General features: G+C 37.0%; 1 protein-coding gene across 2 annotated transcripts; it reads left to right on the top strand.

The window, feature by feature from the left end:
* Positions 1-1203: 1203 nt before the first annotated feature.
* Positions 1204-22781, top strand: LOC103148056 (neprilysin-like). Of its 2 annotated transcripts, none has more exons than XM_007566670.2 (23): positions 1204-1286; positions 4783-4953; positions 5978-6013; positions 7670-7831; positions 9375-9455; positions 10059-10154; positions 10263-10381; positions 11000-11068; positions 12917-13051; positions 14371-14472; positions 14574-14710; positions 14905-14998; positions 15893-16021; positions 18303-18401; positions 18512-18589; positions 18789-18892; positions 19275-19333; positions 19423-19542; positions 20084-20217; positions 20615-20680; positions 21494-21589; positions 22237-22313; positions 22419-22781. In XM_007566670.2, the coding sequence occupies exons 2-23, from the start codon at positions 4824-4826 to the stop codon at positions 22516-22518; spliced, it is 2223 nt and encodes a 740-aa protein (XP_007566732.1). In that variant the 5' UTR covers positions 1204-1286; positions 4783-4823; the 3' UTR covers positions 22519-22781. The 2 variants fall into 2 exon arrangements, with proteins under 2 accessions (XP_007566732.1, XP_016534460.1); XM_016678974.1 differs by having other exon boundaries at positions 7670-7837.
* Positions 22782-23180: the final 399 nt, after the last annotated feature.

The raw sequence follows: 23180 nt of genomic DNA, 5'->3' as shown, positions 1-23180 counted from the left end.
CAGGCAATAGCAACACGGACCAACGACAAGGACCAACGATAGACATAATATAAGGACAGACGCCTCATGGACCGCTCTCGCCTATTGTCGCTGGACGGCCATCTTGGAGCGGTACACCACTCCACTCAGCGTCATGTGTTTAGCAGGCACAATGACGTATCAGCGCATTTAATCGATCATAACACACTTTTTTGTTACTGGAAACCATATTCAAAGCAACATTTATAAACAATTGTATTTTTTTAGTATGTTTTTAATACATAGTTCAGCATATCTAAATATGCTTAGTGGCTATAATAGAATAGGAACGGTATAATCGTATATTGATGTATGATGAGCATATTACAAAGCACACAGCCGTTCATGATTTATTTAATAAATTATTTAGAAATATCAATACATATTTATATAACTATACAAACACAAATAAATAATGATTAATACTGAATAATATATATTGGATACATGTTGATATGTATGTATGAACGTATATGTTTTTCAGCCGACGAGTTGATTCAGCAGCTGAGATTGAGTCCAAAATCCGATGCGAGATTCATCCGTGCTGCAGTGAATCCGTCTCTCTTTAAAGATATCTCCAACTTCTTCCTCACATCGTGTCTTTAGGAAACCTTCAAAACAAAAACGGAAGATTTGGGATGTATCTTACTTTTGACAGAGTGAAAGAATTACATATAAATAATAGTCTTTACCATCTGTGTAAACTGTGCTGGTGAATGTTATAATACATAATATACGTTTTATAATATATGTTACATTGTTTCATTTCTAATGTAGGCTCCTGTGTCAGATAATCTAAGTCAATGTTAGAGAATAAATATTTTTTTTTTTTTAGATTTACGGAATCTCAGTTAGCCTTCATAGCGGGGCTGAACCCGTATTACACCAAGCACTATAGCTAATATTAGCTGGTATCTCGCCGGTGGACATAAATACAGTAAAGTAATATTCTAATCACAAAATATACACAATAACATGTCCATCTTACTTGTGAAATGTTGTTTGTGGAGCCCTCACATCATTAGTCCATTGATCCGAACAACAATATCCCTCAGTGCTGAGGCATCTTCTGCTATTTTGGTTGAGCAAAGTAGGAGGGACGACCGCTCGAAGATGGCCGCCGTATTTCCTGCGCCGTAGCAGCCAAATTTTGGGGTCTACTCGTATATTATGTCTATCGTCTGGTTCTTGTGAAGTATGTAACAAATTGCGTTCTTTAGCTCCGTCGCCATAGTGACGAGCTCGTGTGATTGAACTGAGCTTAATCGGTAAGTTTTTCATATCTCTCTTCATTTGGTCTGTTTCTTTTTTCTTTTTAGCATTTTAATCTGTACATAGCTGTATTTTTTCTGCCACCTGAAACACTGAAACACTGAAACACTTGTTGTACCGTTGAAAATACTTTTAGCTAACTCCTAGTTTTTTGTTACTTTAAGTAATTAAATGTTTTCACTTACGGTGTTGTTTGGCTGCTAGTGTACGTGTACGCCTGTAGTTTTTAAAATGTCAGTTTTGACTCTAAAAAAAAAAATAAAAAAAAAATTAGCATTAATAATTTACAAAGTTCAAGCCTACTGGCTAAAGCCGTTAGCTTTGAGCTAGGAATATGTAATTCATTCAGCCATGTGGGGCCAGTAAGAGGCTGCTGTGGGCCACATCTGGCCCAGACCAAATTTGTTATGTGGGATAGCAAATAATTTGCCTGAACAAGCTTTGAGTTTGTTGTTTCCAAAAACTGGAACATAATATTTCAAAAATGTCTCCATTCCTACGAACGCCGCAGAATGTTGCAGTAACTACGCCTGACCTGTAGGTGGTGATAAAATGAAATGAAACAATAAATTTAAAGAAGGTTTGAGATAATGGGCTCTTTGCATATCAGCTTCTATGTTCGGGAATAAGCGGCTCGGTCGCTTCCGGTCCATTGAAAATGCCATTTTACAGTCGGTGCTTGCAGGGCTTGTCCAAGTTAATAGTTAATAATGTACATCGATCCGAAGCTCCAACACGTAAGCTGGAGAAAGTTTTTAAGACGTACACCTCTTTATAGATTCACGGATACGAAGGTGAGCTTTACTATCTTTAAACTTTTTGTCTAACATTAACTTTAGTTTATTCTACTAGGTAATACTAGTAAAAATGTGCTATGCAAGTATCTAAACATTTTAATCTATTCTAACAGACAATGTTTTTTACCGTATTTTGTACTTATTTTCAAGTATACTGTGTGTGTTTATTGTCATTAGTGTCAAACAGAGACCAGGTTATCGAGGAAGGTTATGGTTTGGACTTTTTGCTTCCAAAGCATGAAGCAAGTTGACCAAGATCACAAAGCAACTTTGTAGTGAAAGACAGCTGTGCACAGACAAAGTGTCTCTAGTCGTCATTATTAAACTATGATGCAACCACTCTGAAGGAAAGTTTCCAAGTCAAACTATTAGAAGATTATGTTGTTGGGATGGAACCGTGAACTCTACAGAGGGTTTGTAAGCTTGTTATTGGAAAGTGCATGTTAGTCACAACCATGCCCAAGGCACATGTACTGTTTATGTTTTTCTAAATTCCAATCCCAAAAGACCTAACCAAACAAGTTTAAGGTGTTTCTTAAATCAGATGTCCTCTCTAAACATATTCAAACAAACAACAAAAAAAAATCCTTTTTAATTAATAAAGGGACTAAAAGGCACAAAGGATGAGCTCTAAGCATCTCCTGGGGCGGGTAAGAGAGAAAAAAACCCATCAAATTAAATATCACATGGCTCACTGCTTTACTAAGTTGTGATTAACCTTTTTATTTTGATCAAATGACAGAAGTGCAACTTTAAGTCCCTTGTCACTGTCCAGATTTCAAAGTGAAGTGACATGTTGGGTAAAGTAGTAAGAAATAATCTTATGTGGACAGTAATCCACTTTTAAAGAAAGCTGATATTAGGCTTCATTGTTTAGCCACTCAATGTAGCATTTGCACAAACCAAATATCTGTTGGAAAATCTTTGACATATAATGAAACCAAGTTAAATTATCGTAAATGTAAGTGGACGAGAATAGGAATACACTTTAGTAGAATTAAAACTATTACCATTGATAGGCAACCACACATAAAAAGATATCAATAACTGCCAAGTGAAAAAGTAAGAGTGTTTTTATTGACAAAGTTTTTGTAACTTTAGAACACCAACCATACAGTGACCTCAAAATGTAAAAGAAAATAAAATAAATTTTTTTATTAATGGGCCTTAATGTGCTAAGTGAACTGAACCTAATCTGTAAATTTTTCACGTCTTTCTTTTGTTTGTTTTTTTGTTTGTTTGTTTTGCAACCCAACATTTTAATCTACACATAGCGATATTTTTCCTACCACTTTAGTCATATTTATTCTACAACTGTTGAAAATACTTTTAGCAAACGCTTACTTCACATGGCAAGATTTTTAGTTTGTTTATTATGAATAATAATAATCTATAAAGCAATTTTTTGCTTACAGCGTTGTCTGGCTGCTGATGTCTTTTGAAATGTCTGTTTTCACTATTTTGTTTTAAAATTATTTAGCAGTAGTCATATTCATAGCTCAAGGCTATCGACTTAATACGTTAGCTTCAGAGTGGTTCCAGATTTTCTGCATTGTTGAGTTTAAAATATTTTTGACAAAGGAGATTCATATTTATGTATTTATTTATTTATTCGCTTGTGTTTATTTTCTATGTTAAATTTACAGTAATAGTAAATCAGAGTTGTATTTATTTCTGTATTTTAAGGAACTGTTCTGTAATAGATTGCATCGTTGATATGAATACATAGACGAATCAATGAGCGGGTCGGCCAGTTGCTGCGATACGCCATGGCGTCCGCCATATTGAATTTGACGTACATACACGTGCCATTAAGCTACAAGTAAATTAACCGAATTTCATAAAGCGTTGATCTACAACTATTTTAAGTTAATTCCTGTCATTGACAAATTCTCTCACACATACTAATATATTTGGAAATCAAAGAAAGCTCTAACGACAACAACAAGGTAAAGTGTGCCAATAAATTATTACACCGTAAAGCAAAAACGTAGGTTGTTTTGAACACTATTGTAATTTTGTCAGTAAATACTTTAAAATGTAGCATTTATTTATTCTTATCAGTAAGGGAAGATAAATCACCAGTCATCCTCCTCTTTGCTTTCTGGTCAGTGAGGGACCAAAAAATGACTGATTTTCTGCATCATTGTTCCCTTTGCCAAAAGTATTTTTGCTCACCCATCCAAATTATCGGAATCAAATGTTCCTATCACTTCCATGGCTACAGGTGTATAAAATTAAGCACCGAGACGTGCAGACTGTTTTTGCAAACATTTGTGAATGAATGGGTCACACTGGTCAGTGAATTCCAGAGTGGAACTGTGAATGGATGCCACCTTTACAACAAATCTAGTTGTGAAATTTCCTCACTGAAATATTCCAGAGTCAACTGTCAGCTGTATTATAAGAAAATGGAAGTGCTTGGCAATGAAAGCAACTCCACGAAGTGGTGGGTTACCACAGTGATGGTGACCTCGCCATTTAGCTACGTTCTCATAGTGTCTATCGGGGGCATTGAGGCCTTTCCTTTTAGCTTCTGTTGAAGTCTGTATGCTGGTCTGGAGGTTTGGAAACTGATGGCAAGTGATTCTAGAGAAATTGGGTGCAAAGAGGACCTTTTTCAGTAAGAGTGACAGGAAGCTGAGACTGGAACAGCTTTGTTAATGAATTGACTAATGTTTTTTTCCCTTATTAGGTGAGTTGATACAGCCGGCTGGTGACAGAGGAGACCTGACAATGACAGAGACCGATACCCCAAAATCAGCAAAGAAGCCCCGTTTGACCTCTCTGGAAATCAGCCTCATTGCTATCGTCTCTTTGTTCGTCATTGTCATTGTAGTCCTCATCTTGTTTGCCACTCAGTCAAGTGAGTTTTTCAATTAAGAATCATGCACAAGTGTTGCCCTTTCCTTATATATGTTTTGTGTGCTTTTATCCGCTGTGCTCTGGGACAGAATTAAAAAAGAAAAAGAAAAATTTGCATATGTTTTCAAACGTCCCCTTAAAAAGGTTTTTTTGATTCAAAAACAATGTCTCAAATTTCTAAATGTAGGCTTGATTCTAGGAACTGCATATTTCCTAGAGAATGTTTGTCATTTTGAAAAATGGATGATGATCTAAGAAAAATGGAAAATTGAGAAGCAAAGCCCAAGCTTTTTCTTTCAGCTCAATGTCCAAGTTTTAGATTTTCACTCCTTCATGTGTCCTTCAACCCTATTCAACTGCGTATAATAAGCAGTTGAATAGGGTTTGAGTATCAGTTATCACACAGTTGATAAAGGTCAACAGGTGATGATGGCAGAATCCTGACAAAAAAGGTCATCCGATTGACATGACGCCACCTCTGCCCCCATGCGGGATTAGAGCAAACCTCAGACAAACAGTTTTATAATGGCAGAGGTAGTGGAACTCAAGTCATCACCTCCGACATTTTTTGAGTAATTTTTACCTTAGCAGCCAACACTGAGGTCAGGACGACAGGGTAGAAAATTCTCCACTATTATTAATTTTTGGAGTCTTGTGCTTTAATATAGTGTAAGCTGCTTTGTCAGGGAAATGAACACTGAGCGGCTTGGCTGTGCTTGTAGCCATGTTTACACTCAACTATGTTCATTTTATGTGTGCTCACTCATATAGCCCACAGAGCGCTGCATTAAAGGTCAAATTGTAATCTGCTGGAGTGACAGTGCATCCAAATTTCACTTGATTGACACATTTCTGAAAGAAAGTGACATTTGTGATGAGTTTTGCGTTACATGTGTGCAACAAAGTAATTAATAAAAAGAAATGCAGAAGAAGAGAACAGAAGAAGGAACTGATTTAGGTATAATCACCACTGAGTGCTGAAAAACCCACTGAGTAATGGAAATGTGTTTTACGTTCTCTTACAGATGAAATCTGCACCACAGCTGACTGCACGCAGTCAGGTAAGCAGCTTGTGTCCGTTTGTTTTTTCTCTCTATTGTTTCATCCTGAAGGCTTTGACTTCTCCCAGAGGGAGCCGGCATGGGAGAAGTGATCCTGCAACAGAAGCATTTTAGACGTGCTCACTGAAAACGGCCTCTACGACTCAGACATGTTCTCTTTCAGTCAAAACCACAATGAAACAGATATGGTCAGTCCTACTACATATAGAAATGTTCATTCAACCAAGGAGTTTGCTTCTTACAGGGAATGAAACAAACATCTCAAAAGATAATAAAATAATGTAGAATGAGATTAAGTTTAGAAAAAAAGATTAATCTTCCTACTATGTACATTTGATTTATTAAATGTCATGTTGAAAATTATTTGTGTCCTTGATAAACAACAGAAAACTTGACGATAATTGATATTGGAACAATCTAGTTTAGTGATATTTTTTTGGTTATGAGTTCCAAGTCTTAGAAGTTGGCGTTTATCCAAGAGGTTATAAAACGGGGGTGTCCAAAGTTCATCCTGGAGCCAATTTGCAGCCAGTAGAATGATGCTGGGTGTCCGTTGACAACAATTCAAGAATAGCATAAATTTTGTTTGCTAGTTCATGCAGTTGATTCAGATCCACATTTAAATTCAAATTCAAACAATGTTAGGGGGACATTAAATACAGACAAGTAAAAATCCTAAAATGGAAAATGCTTTAAATTTCATTTCATTTAATGTGTAATTAATAGGGATCAAAAACATCAAAACACCAAGACTGATTTTTGTTTTAAATCTATACTGACTGAAAACTTGAGACTTCAAAGAAGATTTCCCAATTTGTCTAGTTAAACATTTAAACAGTTTAGTTTCCATTTTTATTGTAAGGCCTACAACAAAGAGCTCTTACCTTGCAACAAGCTTTGCTAAACTGTAGTTTGACTAAGTTAAAATTATTCACAGATAAATGTACTTTCTTTAATTGAATCAGTGAAAATAATCAAAGTAACCTCAATAAATTCTTAGCGTTTATCCCTAACTTAAACAATTCCACCTCACTTTTCAGTGAGGAATAAACGCATTAAGTTTTGTGTTGGTATCTGAAGTGAGCATTTTGGCGCTTTAGCTCTGTAGGAGGATTAGATCTCTCTAACCAGAGCTTTTTAGCTGCTTTTCCTGTTTCCAGCATTCGGCTGATCAGCTGCAGCCTTCATCCTTCAACAGGTTCTTAGCTAATCTTTTCTTTGAACACTTTGGTGTAAGATGACTAAACATATTTCCCAGAATGCCAGAGTATTAATTGGTGACATTGGAGCATCTTTAATCAGGTGGCTGTAGGTAGCTGATGAAAAAGACCTAATTAAAAGTTGAACTTGTTTCGACCTGTGATGTTGGACTGATTCATTTTTTTTTTCATGTGTGGAGTTTTAATTTGGAGTTTTTGATAATCAGAGTCTTAATTGAGGAGACATTTATTTCCTTACTTTCCAGTGCTCTCTCTTTCTAAGTTTTATTACAGTTCTGACAGTCTCCCTCGCAGAACTAAATTATTTTTCATCAGCATAATTCTATAGGGCTTCTTCCAGCTCATACTGTTGCAAATGATTTCATACTTGTTTCAGATTTTTTACTTGTTTTTCCCTCCCAATAAACGTAAAGCTGGCCTTCTCAATTTCCCGCAGCGTCTCGTCTCATTGGGAAGATGGATGCTAGCGTGGATCCTTGTGACAACTTCTATCAATATTCCTGTGGAGGATGGCTGAAAAAGAACATCATCCCAGAGACCCACGCCAAATATGGCTTGTACAACATCTTAAAAGCCGAGTTGGAAGTCGTCCTCAAAGGTGACAGTATTTTAGAAGGTTTTTTTTTGTTGTTCAAGAGTACGAATTATGCAATAATCCATCTAAAACTCAGATATATATCTGACGCAGTTTGACGCACTAAGGATACATTAGTTATGCACAAAGCTGATTTCTTCATGTCAAAACAAACCCAAAGGTGTGACAGAAATCTTGTAACATCTGTTATTTTAGATTTAGTGGCTGCGTTGACCAGTAAAATATATTCAAGAAAGAATATGGGATGTGCAAATTANGAGTACGAATTATGCAATAATCCATCTAAAACTCAGATATATATCTGAAGCATTTTTCTTTTCTCTGTAAATTTTAATAAAAAATTGTAATACTTTCTGTGCCATTCCATGTTGTGACCATTCAAGGGAAAGAGTGCTTCATTAACAGTTGTCCAGTAAAGTCATTGATATATTCAACAAAGGAAGCTACAAAAGATTGTTTCTAAAGAAGCATGCTGCTTTTACAGTGCTGTATTAAGGTTGAATGGAAGAAAGTGTTTTTAAGTAAAGTGCACAAGTATGCTTGTAATTGTAGCCTTAAAAAGAGAGAGATATTAAACTCAACAGCTTGTTTCCCTGAACACAGACATGACCATAGTGTTGAGGGATTTTTTTTTCCCTCAACACAGTAAAGTTCCTGATAATAATGAGAAAATGAATTCTGATGTTTTGAAGCACTGGAGTCATTAAAAGTTGCAGAACAAAATCTCCTGAGGACTTGAGGTTGAGTCCTCTAGTTGATTATTAAAAAAAAGAAAATGACCTATTTCAGAGTTTGGGGGATATTCATATTGTGTGGACTGCAGTTGAGCAGAAGTCTATTACTACTATTACAAACAACAAGGCAAGTTAACTTTATTCAAAAAAATATTTCAGTTAAAGGCATCTTGAAGTGGTTACACCTTGGAATTAAGAACATAAGCAAGCTCTGATAGTTTTTATTACACACTATGCACATACCACACACACACACACATTGTTGGAGATAAATCTAAGACAAGTTGAGAATGAAAAACACACTAACTGGTTTCTTTGAGTTCCTTTGTGAAATTCTGCAGGAGTAAAATCAGTTCAGTCAGTCACAAAGTACTGTATGTAAAAATACTTCACTCTCGTGACTCATTTTGACGTTTCGTTGAAGAAATATATTTCGCTTTGACACATATTGACAAAACACTGGTGAGAAAAAAAATCCCGTAAATGCCTTTACGCACAAGGGCACACAGACTCTAACTTTCTGCTCAGTTTGACACACTAAGGATACATTAGTTTTGCACGAAGCTGATTTCTTCATGTCAAAACAAACCCCAAGGTGCCATATATCCCTGTGACAGAAATCTTGTAACATCTGTTATTTTAGATTTAGTGGCTGCGTTGACCAGTAAAATATATTCAAGAAAGAATATGGGATGTGCAAATTAGCTACATGACACTCTCTGGATATTACTGGCTTGGGAACAGTCATTTCATAATATGATTGGTCAAATGCAGTGTCAATCATATGTCCTTTTGTTTGTGCTTATATGCAGGTGTCCTTGAAAAGAAGGTGGAGAGGGAGGCTGCTGCTCTCACCAAGGCAAAGACACTTTACAAGTCCTGCATAAACGAGAGTGAGTCAGCAGACATGAGATGTGAATGGACTTATCCATTTTAGATAAACTGTCATGTTTTGTATAGGCATCACTTTGTACAATTCCTGAAGGTTGTCTGTTTCTTCAGAATGTGGAAGATAAAAATGTAATATTAGATATAATATCAAACATGCTCATCTTTCCATTTTGTAAAAGTGTTGTACATAACATTACATATGTATACATGATCTAGAAATTGTAATGGCCAGCCAAAACTCTTAAACGTTTTACTCACTACGTTTTAATTAATGTGGTACTCAGAGATCTTGGTTATTGCTTATTTGCCATTTGCCACTGTTTTTCAAGTTGGAGAATAAATTGTCCATTAGTATTCCAAGACTGAACAAACAGGTTCAATTTCTAAGTAAAAACCTAGAATAAAAATAATAATTTTTACAATTTTTTTTGTTTGAAAAAGATATGTTGTAAAGTTACAGCAATGGGTCTTACAGGGTTACAATTTCAATTTCGAAATTAGAATGAATCTTAATTCAGCATGTTCCGATTTTACTTTTTCAGCTTGTGTAAAATTACTGTATGCAAGCTGATTCCTGTTTGACTTTCATCAATACTGCACTGTAGGATTAATTGAGCAGAAAGGAGGGGCTCCTTTGCTCGACATGCTGCCAGACATCTTTGAGTGGCCCATGGCTGTGGACAACTGGGAGGATGACTATGGTATTGCATTTTTTTTTACCTTTCTTCCTCTCGCTGCCATCACGCTATAAATCTCTTATTGCAGTTCTTCCCTCGCACATCCTCCTTCCTCCGATCTTATTTCTTCAGGGAAAACCTGGAGGTTAGAGGATGTCATTGCCAGGTTAAATTGGAAATATGCAACACAAGTCCTGGTTTACTTTTTCGTTTACATTGATGACGGAGACTCCACTTCACACATCATTTATGTACGTACAAAGCTTGCGGGTGTAAAACCTCTAAAAGCGCATCTGAGTAAATTAGAATTCAGTATGTTAATTTTTCACTAATTTTGACAGAGTGGGTAAACGGCAATTCAAGTATATTTGTTTTTTTTTCAGTTTTGATTATTTGGACTTACAGTCAATAAAAATCTCAAAACACAATCTCCCAGAAGATTTGAACATTACAAAAATATGATTTTGGACTAAAACACAGTCCAAAAAGTTTTAGTACAGTATATGCATTGAAATTTGAGGAATAAATCACCTTCTTTAAAATACAAAGGCTGATTTTGTTCTTTTGTGTTGCAAAGATCCCCGGAATTTGGAAAACAATAAAATATTTGGCATCAATAGGAAAATTAACAATAGTTTGACAATATTTCAACCAATTAAAACAAACAAAAAAAAATCTATCAAACAATAGTTAATTTTCATATTGTATGCAGCCAGGTAGCTGATAAATCAGACGTACTTAAATTCTTGAACAAGTGGGTCTTGTAATGAGAGAGTTCAATCTGTTGGGCAAAACTGGTTACATAATGGTCTTTATTTCTGGTAACTACAATATTGTCTTGATTTTTTTTGTCTTCTATTCTTTGTCAGTTTGACCAGCAAATGTCCTTTGGCCTCTTGTCCAGAGACTACTACACCTGCAAGGGTCGCTTTGCAGAGGTGTGCTGAAATGTTTAAATAGTTATTTGGTCATGTGTAAGTAACTCTTAACCAAAGCAGTAGAAAATGTTAATTTGTGCTTGTGCTGATTTATTTTGTTGAAAGATTTTGTAACATGGAAAGCTGGTGTTTCATAAAGCATAGGACTGAACAACAAAATCAATGAACTATATCGTGACAGACACAAGATCAATATTAATAGCTAGTACATCTAATAGAAAATTCAATATATAACAAATTCACTGAACTCCGATCCAGAACCACACTGCATTCTGGGACAGAATGCAAGGAAGACGGCATCAACCAAGCAACAACCTGTTGAGAAACTTGTGCAGCAGCACTTTAAGGTTTCACCATTGTGTCTCATAACTGCTGAACAATAAACAATGGCATAGAGTGAACACTGTGGATGAAACAGAAAAGTTCATACTGCCAGTTTGGCAGTATTTCAACTAATAAACACAAAAAGACCTATCAATCAATATATCAATAATTGTCTATTAACTGATACAAAACGGTCATATTGTGATGTTTTTTAGCCAGATCGTCCAACCCAATTAAAGCATCACCATCATGATTGAACATTTTTGCACTGCTTAAATGCAATAGTTTGGATTAAGCTATAGGGAAAAATATTGCCTTTCAGTGGTTTGTTGTAAATAAAAAGTGGGGAAGAAAATCTCTGTAAGGTAATTTTATTTATGTAGCACATTTTCAGCAACAAGGCAATTCAAAGTGCTTTACATGAATAAAAAGGAAATACAAACAAAATAACAAACCAAAGGATAGAGCGCAAAAAAGAGGAAAGGACACATTAGGGCAAATCGCAACATTCAGGCAAAACAAAGGGCAAAACAGAGACATGAGTGAAGGCGGTGACATAAAAGGGCCATGAAACCAGGTGGCTGAGCCTCCTGGCAAAGTCTGATAAATGTGTTTATCGAGGAATGATGTCCTTGGGAGCGCTCAGCTCCACAGCTCCACGGATACATGGGGGGGTGAGGTGGGAAGGAGCGTTATGTTTACATATCTTCAAGGAGATTAGAAATATGCAGCCCTTCCAAGGCCACACGGAGAAAGCCAATTCAGAAGCAGCATGTCTTAGGTCAGGAAGATTATAAATTTCAGTCGTCCCTAAAATCTCTCCGATGCATCTCAGTTCCCAATCCAAATTAGTTTGGTTGTACCACTGAACCGAAACTAGCAACTAGAAACTAGCAACTAGAAACTAGCAACTTCTCCAATATCGATTCGTTAGTGAGTTTTAGAGTCCTCGTCTCTGTCCACACCAAGAATCTGAGTGTTTGCTAGTTCGCCAAAGTCCGTCACAAATTTGTCGATAATCCAGGAATCCACAAGCTCCAAACAGCAGAAATCCTGTTATTACGAATAAATCCAGGGTGAATCCCGCCGGGTGTGTCCCTGCAGGACAAGAGGGCTCTCCTGTACCCAGACTTCTCGTCGAAAATTTGATCAATTACATTAAGAGATCAGTTGACCAGATCCATAATTTGTAGATTTGGATGATGTGCAAAGAAAGACTCCAAAAATATAGAAAAAGACAGGACAAAAACAGAGCAAGCAGGGCAGGCATGGGCAGAGAGGGAACAGAGGAAAAAAGCATCCGCCTTCATCGAGAGCAAGAGAGAAAAGCAAGACAGACCAAATGTTGTTACTGGAACAGACATCCTCTCTTCTGGTTTTATTTTACAGCTGAATGTGAACTGTTGATTTGATAAAACAAAAAGCAGCTATAAGAAGTAGCTGTAGCAACAGTGTGCATTGGTGCGAGGAGACACTTTTTGTTTTGGGAAAACAAGCATTATTATTATAAAATGTGCTTTACAGGCATGTCGAGCTTATGAGAAGTTCATGTTTGACCTGGCAAAGTTGATCCGCACTGACCGGGGACTGAAAATCAGCGAAACAGACATAAAAGCAGAGGTGACACGAGTTGTGGATTTGGAGAGAGACATCGTCAGTGTGAGCATATTCTTTCAGAGATCACTTAAGCTGAAATGTGATGCACAGTTTGGTGTTTGCTCTTGTCTTTGTTTAACTATAGGACTTTGGCAGTTTGTTTTTCCATCAGTAAGGAGTGCATGTTAATAATTTGTTGCTCAAACCTAAAACACTTTGATTAGTCAAATCAGATAAACAACTCTCCACTTAATTACTGATGATAAAAAAACAAACTCTATGTATTCATTATTGATTTATTCATCCAATAGCTACATTATTAATCACACTAAGTTCCCCTTAATGATTTTAATGAAGTAAAAAGGTATTACTACAACACAAAGAAAAATTGCTCAAAATGTTATCTAAAGCCCTAAAAGCCCTATTAGACCTATTATCTCATGTAATAATTAAATTACTTCCCAGGAGCTGCTCTACAGCTCTTCCACCTTAGCCTCTGTCTTCTCTGGATCGATGGTCTGCTTCGATCCAACAGTCGTAGTGTTTTCCCTGAAGACACTCTTAAAAAGGCAGCCGGTGCTGGTCTCTACCGGTACTGGACTTTGGGATGTGGAAACTTTGGATTTGGAACTCATTTAAAGACAGCTACTGACACTGATCATGTCTAAGGCACAGCCCAAAAAAACCCCAAAAAACTAAGTCCTTTGCAGTATTCAATGTAAACAAAAAGGTATGGTTTGGGGACTTAGAGCTTTTCTTGTCAGCAACCTCCATGGGGAAAATAATATTACCCCTTTGTGGTTTCTCCAAAACCCTACCATTTTTCTGTATACATGCTGTTTCTTTTTGTTTTGTTTTTGTTTTACATCTGGTCTGCTTGTACAGCTAAAATAGTGGAACAGTCAAATATTATAACAAAGAGATGTGGCCACATTTATCCATTTAGTATTTTAAAGCCCTTGCATATTTATTAGGCATTTATGTGACCGGCACATTGAAAATGATGATGGCATCATTGTACTGTGAAAAAGTTCACAGTACAAAATAATTCTGGGCATATACAAATCTTTTTGAGACAAGCTTGTTAACCTGTCACAGCAAGAATTTCCTAGAAATCAACAGATTTGCAACCCTGTTTTGTCAGGCTGCGCTTCTCCTGTTGCTCACATGCTTTGCTTTGCCTCCACTCTGCCTCTCAGTATTACAAAGCAGTTAAACCATTCAAACGCTGACATTTACAGACCTGAGGCCTCCTGGGCTGCACATGCTTCATGCGTCTGGAGATGAACCAAGAGTGTAAATGTGTAGGGGACTCAGAGTTTTTATGAGATTTTTAAACTCTAGTCTTTTGTTTCGTTTTGTTGCATTTCCTTTTCTCCCAGGCCACTGACCCACTGCTGCTTCCGAGTGATCAGGTGTTGCTTTACGACAAGATGGAATTGAGGGAGCTGAACAGAAACTTCACTCTTGAAATTGACTCTCAGGTAATGCTAACATCTTAGCTCGTGAGTATTGCTATTATTTAAACTTAGTGTTAAATATCTCAAACTTGGTTTCTTTGTGTGTGTTTTGGCTCAACCTGAAGAAATTCAACTGGAGTTACTTCACAGCTAAGATAATGGACACTGTGAACATCAAGGTTCCTGAATCGGAGAAAATCATCAACAACTACCCCAGCTATTTCGTAAAACTCAAAGGTGTATTAGCCAAATACACCAAGAGGTGTGTAAGATTATACAAGTCAGAGATGGTTATTGTTTTTCAGAGAAATTGCTTACCTGTGCAGTAATTGTATGCGTTTCTGCCAAGGTCAGAGTCACAGGATGCGGTTAGAAAAACCTGGTCACACTCTGCTGTTAGATCACTGCAGGATCATGTCGATCTCCTTGTCCTTTCTGCATTTTTTTTTCTCTCAGGGATCTGCAAAACTATGTGGTTTGGCGGTTTGTTATGAAAATGGTAGAGGGGCTCAGCCGACCTTACAGAAACACCAGGAGCGCTTTCCACAAGGTACGCAGCCTGATATTACCTTGACATGTTGACTTGGGAAAACTACTTTCATGAATGTCCTTGCAATGTCTTAACAATTTCAAAGTGGAAAGTTATTGTACAGGTGTAAAACATTACTTGTAGTTGTTGAAAAGAAAAAGGTACAAGGAAGTCTAATAGATGTTACATTTAACAGACTCTGAAATGTCATTAAAACAAGGAAGATGTCTGTCATAAATTTACCCTTTGGTCATGGAACAGATGTCGGTGTGTTTGAGAAGGGTCCAATCACTGACATCCATCAAACACAAGAAAACATCTAAGGAGATTGCAGAATCTACTAAAGAAGAAATGTGGCTGGAAAAGAATCCTGAATGATCGTGATCGGTGATCACTTAAACGTTTGGTGAAATCAAATAGAAGAAAAACAACACTAGAACTCTGGGCTGTGTTTAATAGTGAAAGTAAACACATTACCACACACACAATGAGAACTCGAGGGATTGCAACTGAACAGCTGTGTAGTCTTTAGAAAACAACTAGTCAGTGAGGCTAAATGGAAAAAAAAATCCTCTGGAGCAACGGAAGAAGATCATGATGTGGTCTGAGTTAAGATTTACCATCTTCCAGAGTGATGGGCGCGTCAGGGCAAGAAGAGAGACAAGTGAAGTTATTACCCTTCATGCCTGGCACCTACTGGATAAGCCTGTGGGGCAGTGCTATGATCTGGGGTTGTTTATTAAAATGTTTAGGCGATGCTGTGCTTTATTTCTTGTTTTTTTATAGATTCTTGTAAGTTTTTTTTCATAACCCATCCTTTTTCTTTCACTCTACTTCCTAAAATGGAAATCAGTTTTTTTATTTGAACAAAGTTTCTCCTTCATTCATTATGTTGTCTCATCACCTTCGCAATAGGTTCTGACCGGTAAAATATCAGAGAAGGCCGTGTGGCGACGGTGCGCACTGTACGTCAACAGCAACCTGGACAAAGCTGTGGGACGGCTCTACGTGCAGGAGGCTTTCTCTGAGAACAGCAAAGAGCTGGTAGGTAGAGGCTGAACTGGACCGATTAATAAAGTTTTACTGAACAGCTTTCTTTTACATTGACAGTCTGAACTGATGACATAAAAATAGTGAGTGTTTTTATGTATCCATATACAGAACTAGATGGTTAAAGAGACATCTGTGATTTTGTCACCTGTCTCGTGTCTGTGCCTCAGTGTTGTCGTGTTTGCATCCACTGGAAGCAGCTGAATGAGGTGTCCTTGTTATGCTCACACCGCCTACACTGTAAATCTCAACTGTGTGCCTGCGTGTCCACGCACACGCGTGGACACGCAGGCTTTGCCGCAATACTGTGTCATGTATGAGTGACCCTGAGTAGGCAAACATCTTTATGGAAGTTGAGATGCTTAAAAGTAACGACGGGTCAAAGTCAGAATTCTGAGATTAAAGTTAGAAATCCCTTACATATAGATGAATCCATTATAGAAATTATTTCTGAGGAGATTTATGCGTCTATAAGTAATTAGATTTTTTGAATATGTTTTCTTTTTCTGTGGGAAGTAGCTGATCAATCATTCAGATTATCACCAGACCGTCTCCTTACATATTTATATATCAGCAGTCAAGAGACATTCAGTGTACTGGGACATTAATTAATAAATAAAGCACTCCAAGCCTATAAGCAGCATGTTTCTTTTTAGCTCTAGTTTCAGCTTTTCACCATGCATATCTGATATAAATACACCTAAGTGGAAGCTTTCAGTGTAAAACTAAGATGAAATCAGTGATGGTTTATTGGGAAATTTATACAAACTGCATTTCAAACTGGAGAGACTCAAACGGAGAAAGAAGGCGATTAAAAGAGTTTAATGACAAAATGATCATAAAAATAAAAAGTCCTTTGGCGTTCTGGTGAGCTGGATGTCGATGAGCTCGATGAACATTCCTGATGCAGCATAGGAATGAAGACCCCCCGGGGCCTGTACTGGTGGCGGTGGTCAGAGGAAGATGAGGCCTGAGAGCCGGGAGCAGAAGGTGGAGATGGGGTGGAGGTGGGTTGATCGCAGCTGGTGAGCAGAGGAGGCTATGGGTGAAGGTCCTTTTAAACTGAAGCCCAAACGATGATTGGCTGGAGCGAGGCTTGGTCCGCGCCGATAGGTCCAGGTTGCAGAGAGGCGGGCGCTGATTGATGAGGCTGAACTTCCAGACTGAACTTTTGTCAAGACTCCATGTCTCCACACATAACAATCTCCCCTAAAGGCTTGTTGGAAAAATCTCTGTGTGGTCTCTGCCAGTTTGTGGCAAACCACAACTTTTTTTTTCAAGGGTTGTGCAATGAGTAAGCAAGGGGTCCACTAATGTGACGAGACGAGGGGTTTTCTGGTTTTCTCTTGCTGTGGGCTCAGAGTATTTAATTCTTTATGTGAAGCAATGCATTTAAAAATGTGGAAACCCTTGGGGGTAACATTACAAAAAAAAGCCTCAAGGAAAAAAAAAATTATTGTAGATGTTCAACAACACTATGCAGGTTTGAAACGGAGTGTAATGACAATAGTATCAATAAACAACTTATGAAGTTATTTTTCTTTCTCTTGATTGTAAGATCATAAATTTTAATATCCTTCCCTTTTATATCTGGAACAAGAATTGTTCAGCATAGAAAGGCAAAAAAAAAATAATTCTCACTGTTTGAAGTTAAACTAGACCAAACATATCTTGTTTTAGATCCATTAGAATAACCAAAAATATTTATATTTCCTAAATGACAGGAAACTTCGAGGTGTCTTTTATTTTTGTAATTTTCTTTAAATTCAGAAGTTTGTATTCAGTCATCCCTATCTCTTTCAACACTAAGGGAAAGCTCAGATTATTTCCTGGTTTTGGAAAAATCTTAACAGGTCAACTGACAATGACTTTGCCATCTGGGGAAAAAGGAAATATTTTAAGTGGAGCATATTTTTATTTCTTTTAGTCAAGTGTATGGTCAAGTCCTCCAAGAAAAATCCTGATGGAAATATAAAAAAATTCAGAATATAATGTTTTTAAAGCCATAATGTCAAAGCAGTTGCCATTAATTACAAATTAATGAACAGTCTAATATGCAAGTCTGAATCGTTCTGGTATGTGGATATGAAAGGCCTAATCATTTTAGGAAGTGTGTTAATATTTTGACAGAAGTTATATTTGTCTTATTTCTGATCCAATTTGAGTTGATGAACAGAAACAAACGGCAGACCAGAGAACCTTTTTATGATGCATTTTCCTGTTCCATCATTGGCATCTTGTGACATTTGCTCTCTTTGGTGTGTTGGGAGATTAGATGGAGGAGATGATTAAAGATATTCGGGAAGTTTTCATTAGTAACCTTAATGACCTCGCCTGGATGGATGAAGAGACCAAAAAAGCAGCGGAAGAGAAGGTGTGAATTTCATTTTCAAGAATCAACTTATTTTTCTATCTACAACAACAAGTAAACCAGTTTTAGTCTTTTTTGACTTTTTTTGTGTTCATTTGTTGTTGTTTTTCCAGGCCCAAGCTATCCGTGAACGCATTGGTTATTCTGACGACATCATGAATGACGAATATCTAAACAATGAGTACAAAGATGTAAATATTTATGAAAAAAACACCGTTATCCATATTTCACTAAGTTCTTGTAATAGAAAATACTTTAGGAAAGTTGCATTTCTTATCGTCGCTAAAACATCCCAGTGAATAACAAGTTTCCCTCGTGAATACATGACCGAGTGCTGATGGCTTTCATCAGCACTCGGTCATGATGTTTTTCTGGCTGTGTTGGTGTCAGCTGAGCTACAGTGCAGAGGAGTATTTTAAAAACATCCTGCAGAACCTGGAGTACGGGACCAAGAAATACCTGCAGAAATTGCGAGAAAAAGTCAACAAGGATGAGTAAAGTGTTTGTTTGTTTGTTTGTTTTTTTGTGGGGTTGATGGATTTACCAGCTTTACTCCAGATGTGTTGTAAATGAAACGTGCATTGTTTGGTATTTAAATCACCTGTCTTATTTATGATCCCAGCAGAGTGACCTACTACAGTGTTTACCCCATTTATTCTTTGTGAAGTGTGTTCACTTTCTACCACACAAACTCCCACATGCATTCAGAGTTCAGCTTTAACAGCAGGGAGTCCTACATTGACTTTGGGTTTTAAAAGCTGTATGTTAATTTTCCACGTTTTTACTAAAGTAGCCTTCTTACTTTGCCTCGGTGCTTTTTCATAGTGTCATCATTTAATAACACCCGCTCTCAATGTTTTAATCTATTTTTTCAAGGTGGATAATTGGAGCTGCCGTTATCAACGCCTTCTACTCATCCGACGTAAATGAAATAGGTACCAAATAAGCACTGGAAATTATGTTTAGCCATAAAACATAAAGCCTGACCTATTTTGGCATTTAAAACTGCTTTCTCTGTCTGTAGTGTTTCCTGCTGGTATCCTTCAACCCCCTTTCTTTAGCAAAGGCCAGCCTAAATCTCTCAACTACGGTGGAATTGGCATGGTAATCGGTCATGAGATTACACATGGCTTTGATGACAAAGGTATGAATTTTCCACTTCATTGTTCTCCCTTACAGTTTTACTGGATTACATTAGTCTGTGAACTTCCCCCTGTAACTAGTACCACTTAGAGAAGAGCTTTGTTTCACCTTGTGATGCCTTTGGCCTCAGGATTTTTTTTTGTTATACAGTCTCTTGCATTTGAATTGTAATGTAAATAATTTTCCACCTCAGGTTTGCCACCTGCATTCTTATTTACACGTAAAAAAAAAAAAAAAAATTCTAATATCTAACAATAATTTTTAGCCATAAGAAGCTTACAGTTTCAAAACAACAAAATTCCATCATTCAGTTTTACAGTTTAGTTATTTTAGTGTAACAGGGGAAGTGCAGGCTTCATCTGGCTGTTTGGACCATAGATGAACATGTTGCCCTTTGTTACACGTTACTGGTAATGTATCTATATATTAAAATTTGCAAATGGGGTCATACTTGCAGTTTTCATTATTTAATTATTTTTGGAGTATAAATGCATGTTAATATTCCCATCTCTAACTCCCAGACATCTGTTCTGTGTCTCTAGGTAGCAAGTATGACAAGGACGGCAATCTGAAGAACTGGTGGACTCCTCAATCTTTTAGAAAATTCCTGGAACTCTCAAGGTGTTTCGCTAACCAGTACAGCAAGTTTTCCTGGGACCTGGCTAATGGTCTACATGTATGTTCACTGCTTCTTTTCTCAAACATGTCTTTTGTTTCCTACTTGTTTGGAACATTACATGCAAAATTCCAATTAACCTCACTTTCATTGATTTTACCAGAATTCCTGTTGCCTTTGCCAGCTTATCCATCTGTCCTGTATCAATCTTTCCTATTTTGCAGCTTCATCTTCTCTCTGTTTTAGTTGTCTTTAGTATTTTATGTTGACATATGACTACTTCTCCTTTTATCCTTCCTCCTCTGTACTGCTCCTTTGAACAAAGCTTCTTTTATTCCCTGGGTGATTCGTTCTTATAACCCAGAAACTGATATCTGCAACTTACTGAAAATATGGAGAGAAAACTTTCAAGTTTGTTCATCACTTTTTGCACTCTGCACCTTTATTTTCTCCTTAGTTGAATGGCAACAACACCCTCAGTGAGAACATAGCTGACAATGCAGGGATTCGACAGGCGTACCAGGTGAAGAGATGCTGTGAAAATGTTTTTGTTTACATATGTGACCTGGTTCATGCAACTTGAAACAAAAATTGAAGTTTGTTTGTCAGGGTGTTGACATGTTTGTTAGGTTGTATGAAGGTGTGATTGCTGGTACTGTGACTCTGGATCAACAGAGGGTCACTAACCAGTCTAAAGTCATTAAAACTCTGTAAAAAGATTTAAATGTTATTTAAGCATAAAAAATGACATTGTTTTGTATGTAAAGTAAGAACTGGTAAAATACAATTTTGCATAAACATTACTTCAAGATATTTACTCTGGATTAGAGATGCAAAGAGAAATTGCTTTGTCATCATTGTCGTATAGTTTTCTGCTTGAGCAGCTCTGACCATTGACTGGTCTGGTGCATCATGAACATTTTAATTTTCTTCCTGTTCATTAGTGCACCACATATAGGCACAGCCAGGTTGCAATGACAACATTGTCTGTTAGGGAACAGTCAGTAATTATTTAACAATTATTAATAGTAATCATTTCAGGCTGAAAAGGGTCGGGAAAGAGCAAGACTACAAGCAGAAAGAAATCAAACTGGACTAAACACTAGAAATTAAAAATTAACCTCAAAATTCTGATTAGTTTAATACTCTGAAAAAGAGATTTTACTTTTTTTTTTAACACATCTGAATTGGCAAGATGTCTATTGTAATAGCAAATGTGTACTTTAACGTAGAAGCTGTGGAGGCAAACATAAATGTAGTGCATTATTGAAAAATGAATAAATCAAACATTTATTAACTATGTGTAAGATATATACAATTTTGCATTTTATTATAGGCATACAAGAAATTTGTGAAGAGGAATGGAGAGGAGCCCCGGCTGCCTGGGATTGACCTCTCACATGATCAACTCTTCTTTCTTAACTTTGCACAGGTAATCAGTCAAACAAAAAAGTTTAATATTGATAAATGCTTATTAAAGTTCAGTATTAAATATTTTTCATCAATATTCCTGACATAATTAATTCTGCCTAGCTCAATAGTTACTTTATAAGGCTTTACTGTAACAGAATTATGACCTGCTTTAATTTGTAAAACAATTTGCCTTAAATTGAACATTTTTTTAATAGCAGGTGCACAATGACCCTGACCACTTTAGTAAAACTCCAACTTTGTGACTTTAGTCATTAACTGTTCCTATTTTTTTTGTCTTGAAAAGAATGTCATTCACAAAAGACAAAAACTATGATCTCAAAGTTGTGACGTTGCTACACACCTCTTTAAAACTGCAGTATCTCTTATGAAGGACATTTTTCACTTATGTCAGTATACAGTTGGGAACATAGTAAGTGAGCTAGTGGCATTTCCAAAGCTCAGGTCTAGATAACTCAACTAATATAAGAAAAACACAACATGGCACTGCAGTTCAAGAAAATGTAAGAATTTCTATTTATCTTTTGCAAAAATGGATATGCTTTTGGGATGGGGTGCCAGAAATACAGTGGGATACCTGACGCATCTGTAATTGAATTCATGAAGCTCTACTTGTCTGATACTTTACATCCTGTATATCTCTTTAAGATTTGGTGTGGATCATATCGACCACAGCAAGCTCTTATTTCCATTAAAATGGATATACACAGTCCAGTGATGTTCAGGTAATAACACGAAGCGCAGAAATAAGCACTTCATGACTTTAAAGTACAGAACCCTCTGACACACAAAGTCCACTTGCTAACACCGGTCTCCTTTGTATACTCTAGAGTACTGGGCTCCCTTCAGAACCTCCCAGAGTTTGCCAAAGCATTCAACTGCAACAAAAGCAGCAACATGGTCTCTGACAACATTTGTCGTGTTTGGTGACCTAAAGACCAAACACAGTCGGTATAATACCTCTGTCCTCTAACTGTTGGAGCTCCATGGAAGGCTGCAGTGAGATGGAAACTTCCCTTTGCTCTTTGCTGGATGGACCACAGCTGGTGAACAGGCAGTGCAGCATGCACTTCATCCAAGACGGATTATTGTCCCAAAAGGAATAACCCTCATGGGTTATTGTCTGCTGTTAAAGTTTGTCTCACACTCTAACACTGCTGTTCAGTAAATCAACTCTTTCAATCTCCTGCTCATTGAATACAATCACTCCTTCTGTTTTTTTAAGTTTTATTCTGTTTGCTTTCACGTTTGCTTCCCATTTGAGCCTGCCAGTGTTTGTTTTGTGGGTGAATATGCGAGTGTGTTTCAGTCAAAACGCTTTACAAGTAGTAGGCAATAGAGTGGCGGACAGAAAAATGTGCTCAACCCACTCACGCATTAATATGCCGCCTACCCACTCACATACATGCAACAGGGCCGAACCACTGTATTATATGTGGGACTCAGCTGGAACTCTCATAAACCTCTACTGTAACCTCCACTGTTTTCAGCCTCTGGCTTGTCTGCAGATTTTCTCTACAGTTTTCCCATCATGAACCATTTTAGTTTGAGTAAATTATCACACAGTCAGAATTGTCACAATATGTTGATGG

Source organism: Poecilia formosa, unplaced genomic scaffold (genome assembly GCF_000485575.1).
Source record: "Poecilia formosa unplaced genomic scaffold, Poecilia_formosa-5.1.2 Scaffold197, whole genome shotgun sequence".
In the NCBI taxonomy this organism is placed as follows: Eukaryota; Metazoa; Chordata; class Actinopteri; order Cyprinodontiformes; family Poeciliidae; genus Poecilia; species Poecilia formosa.
Note: the sequence above shows the minus strand (reverse complement) of the source record. Positions and strands in the feature narration are given on the sequence as shown.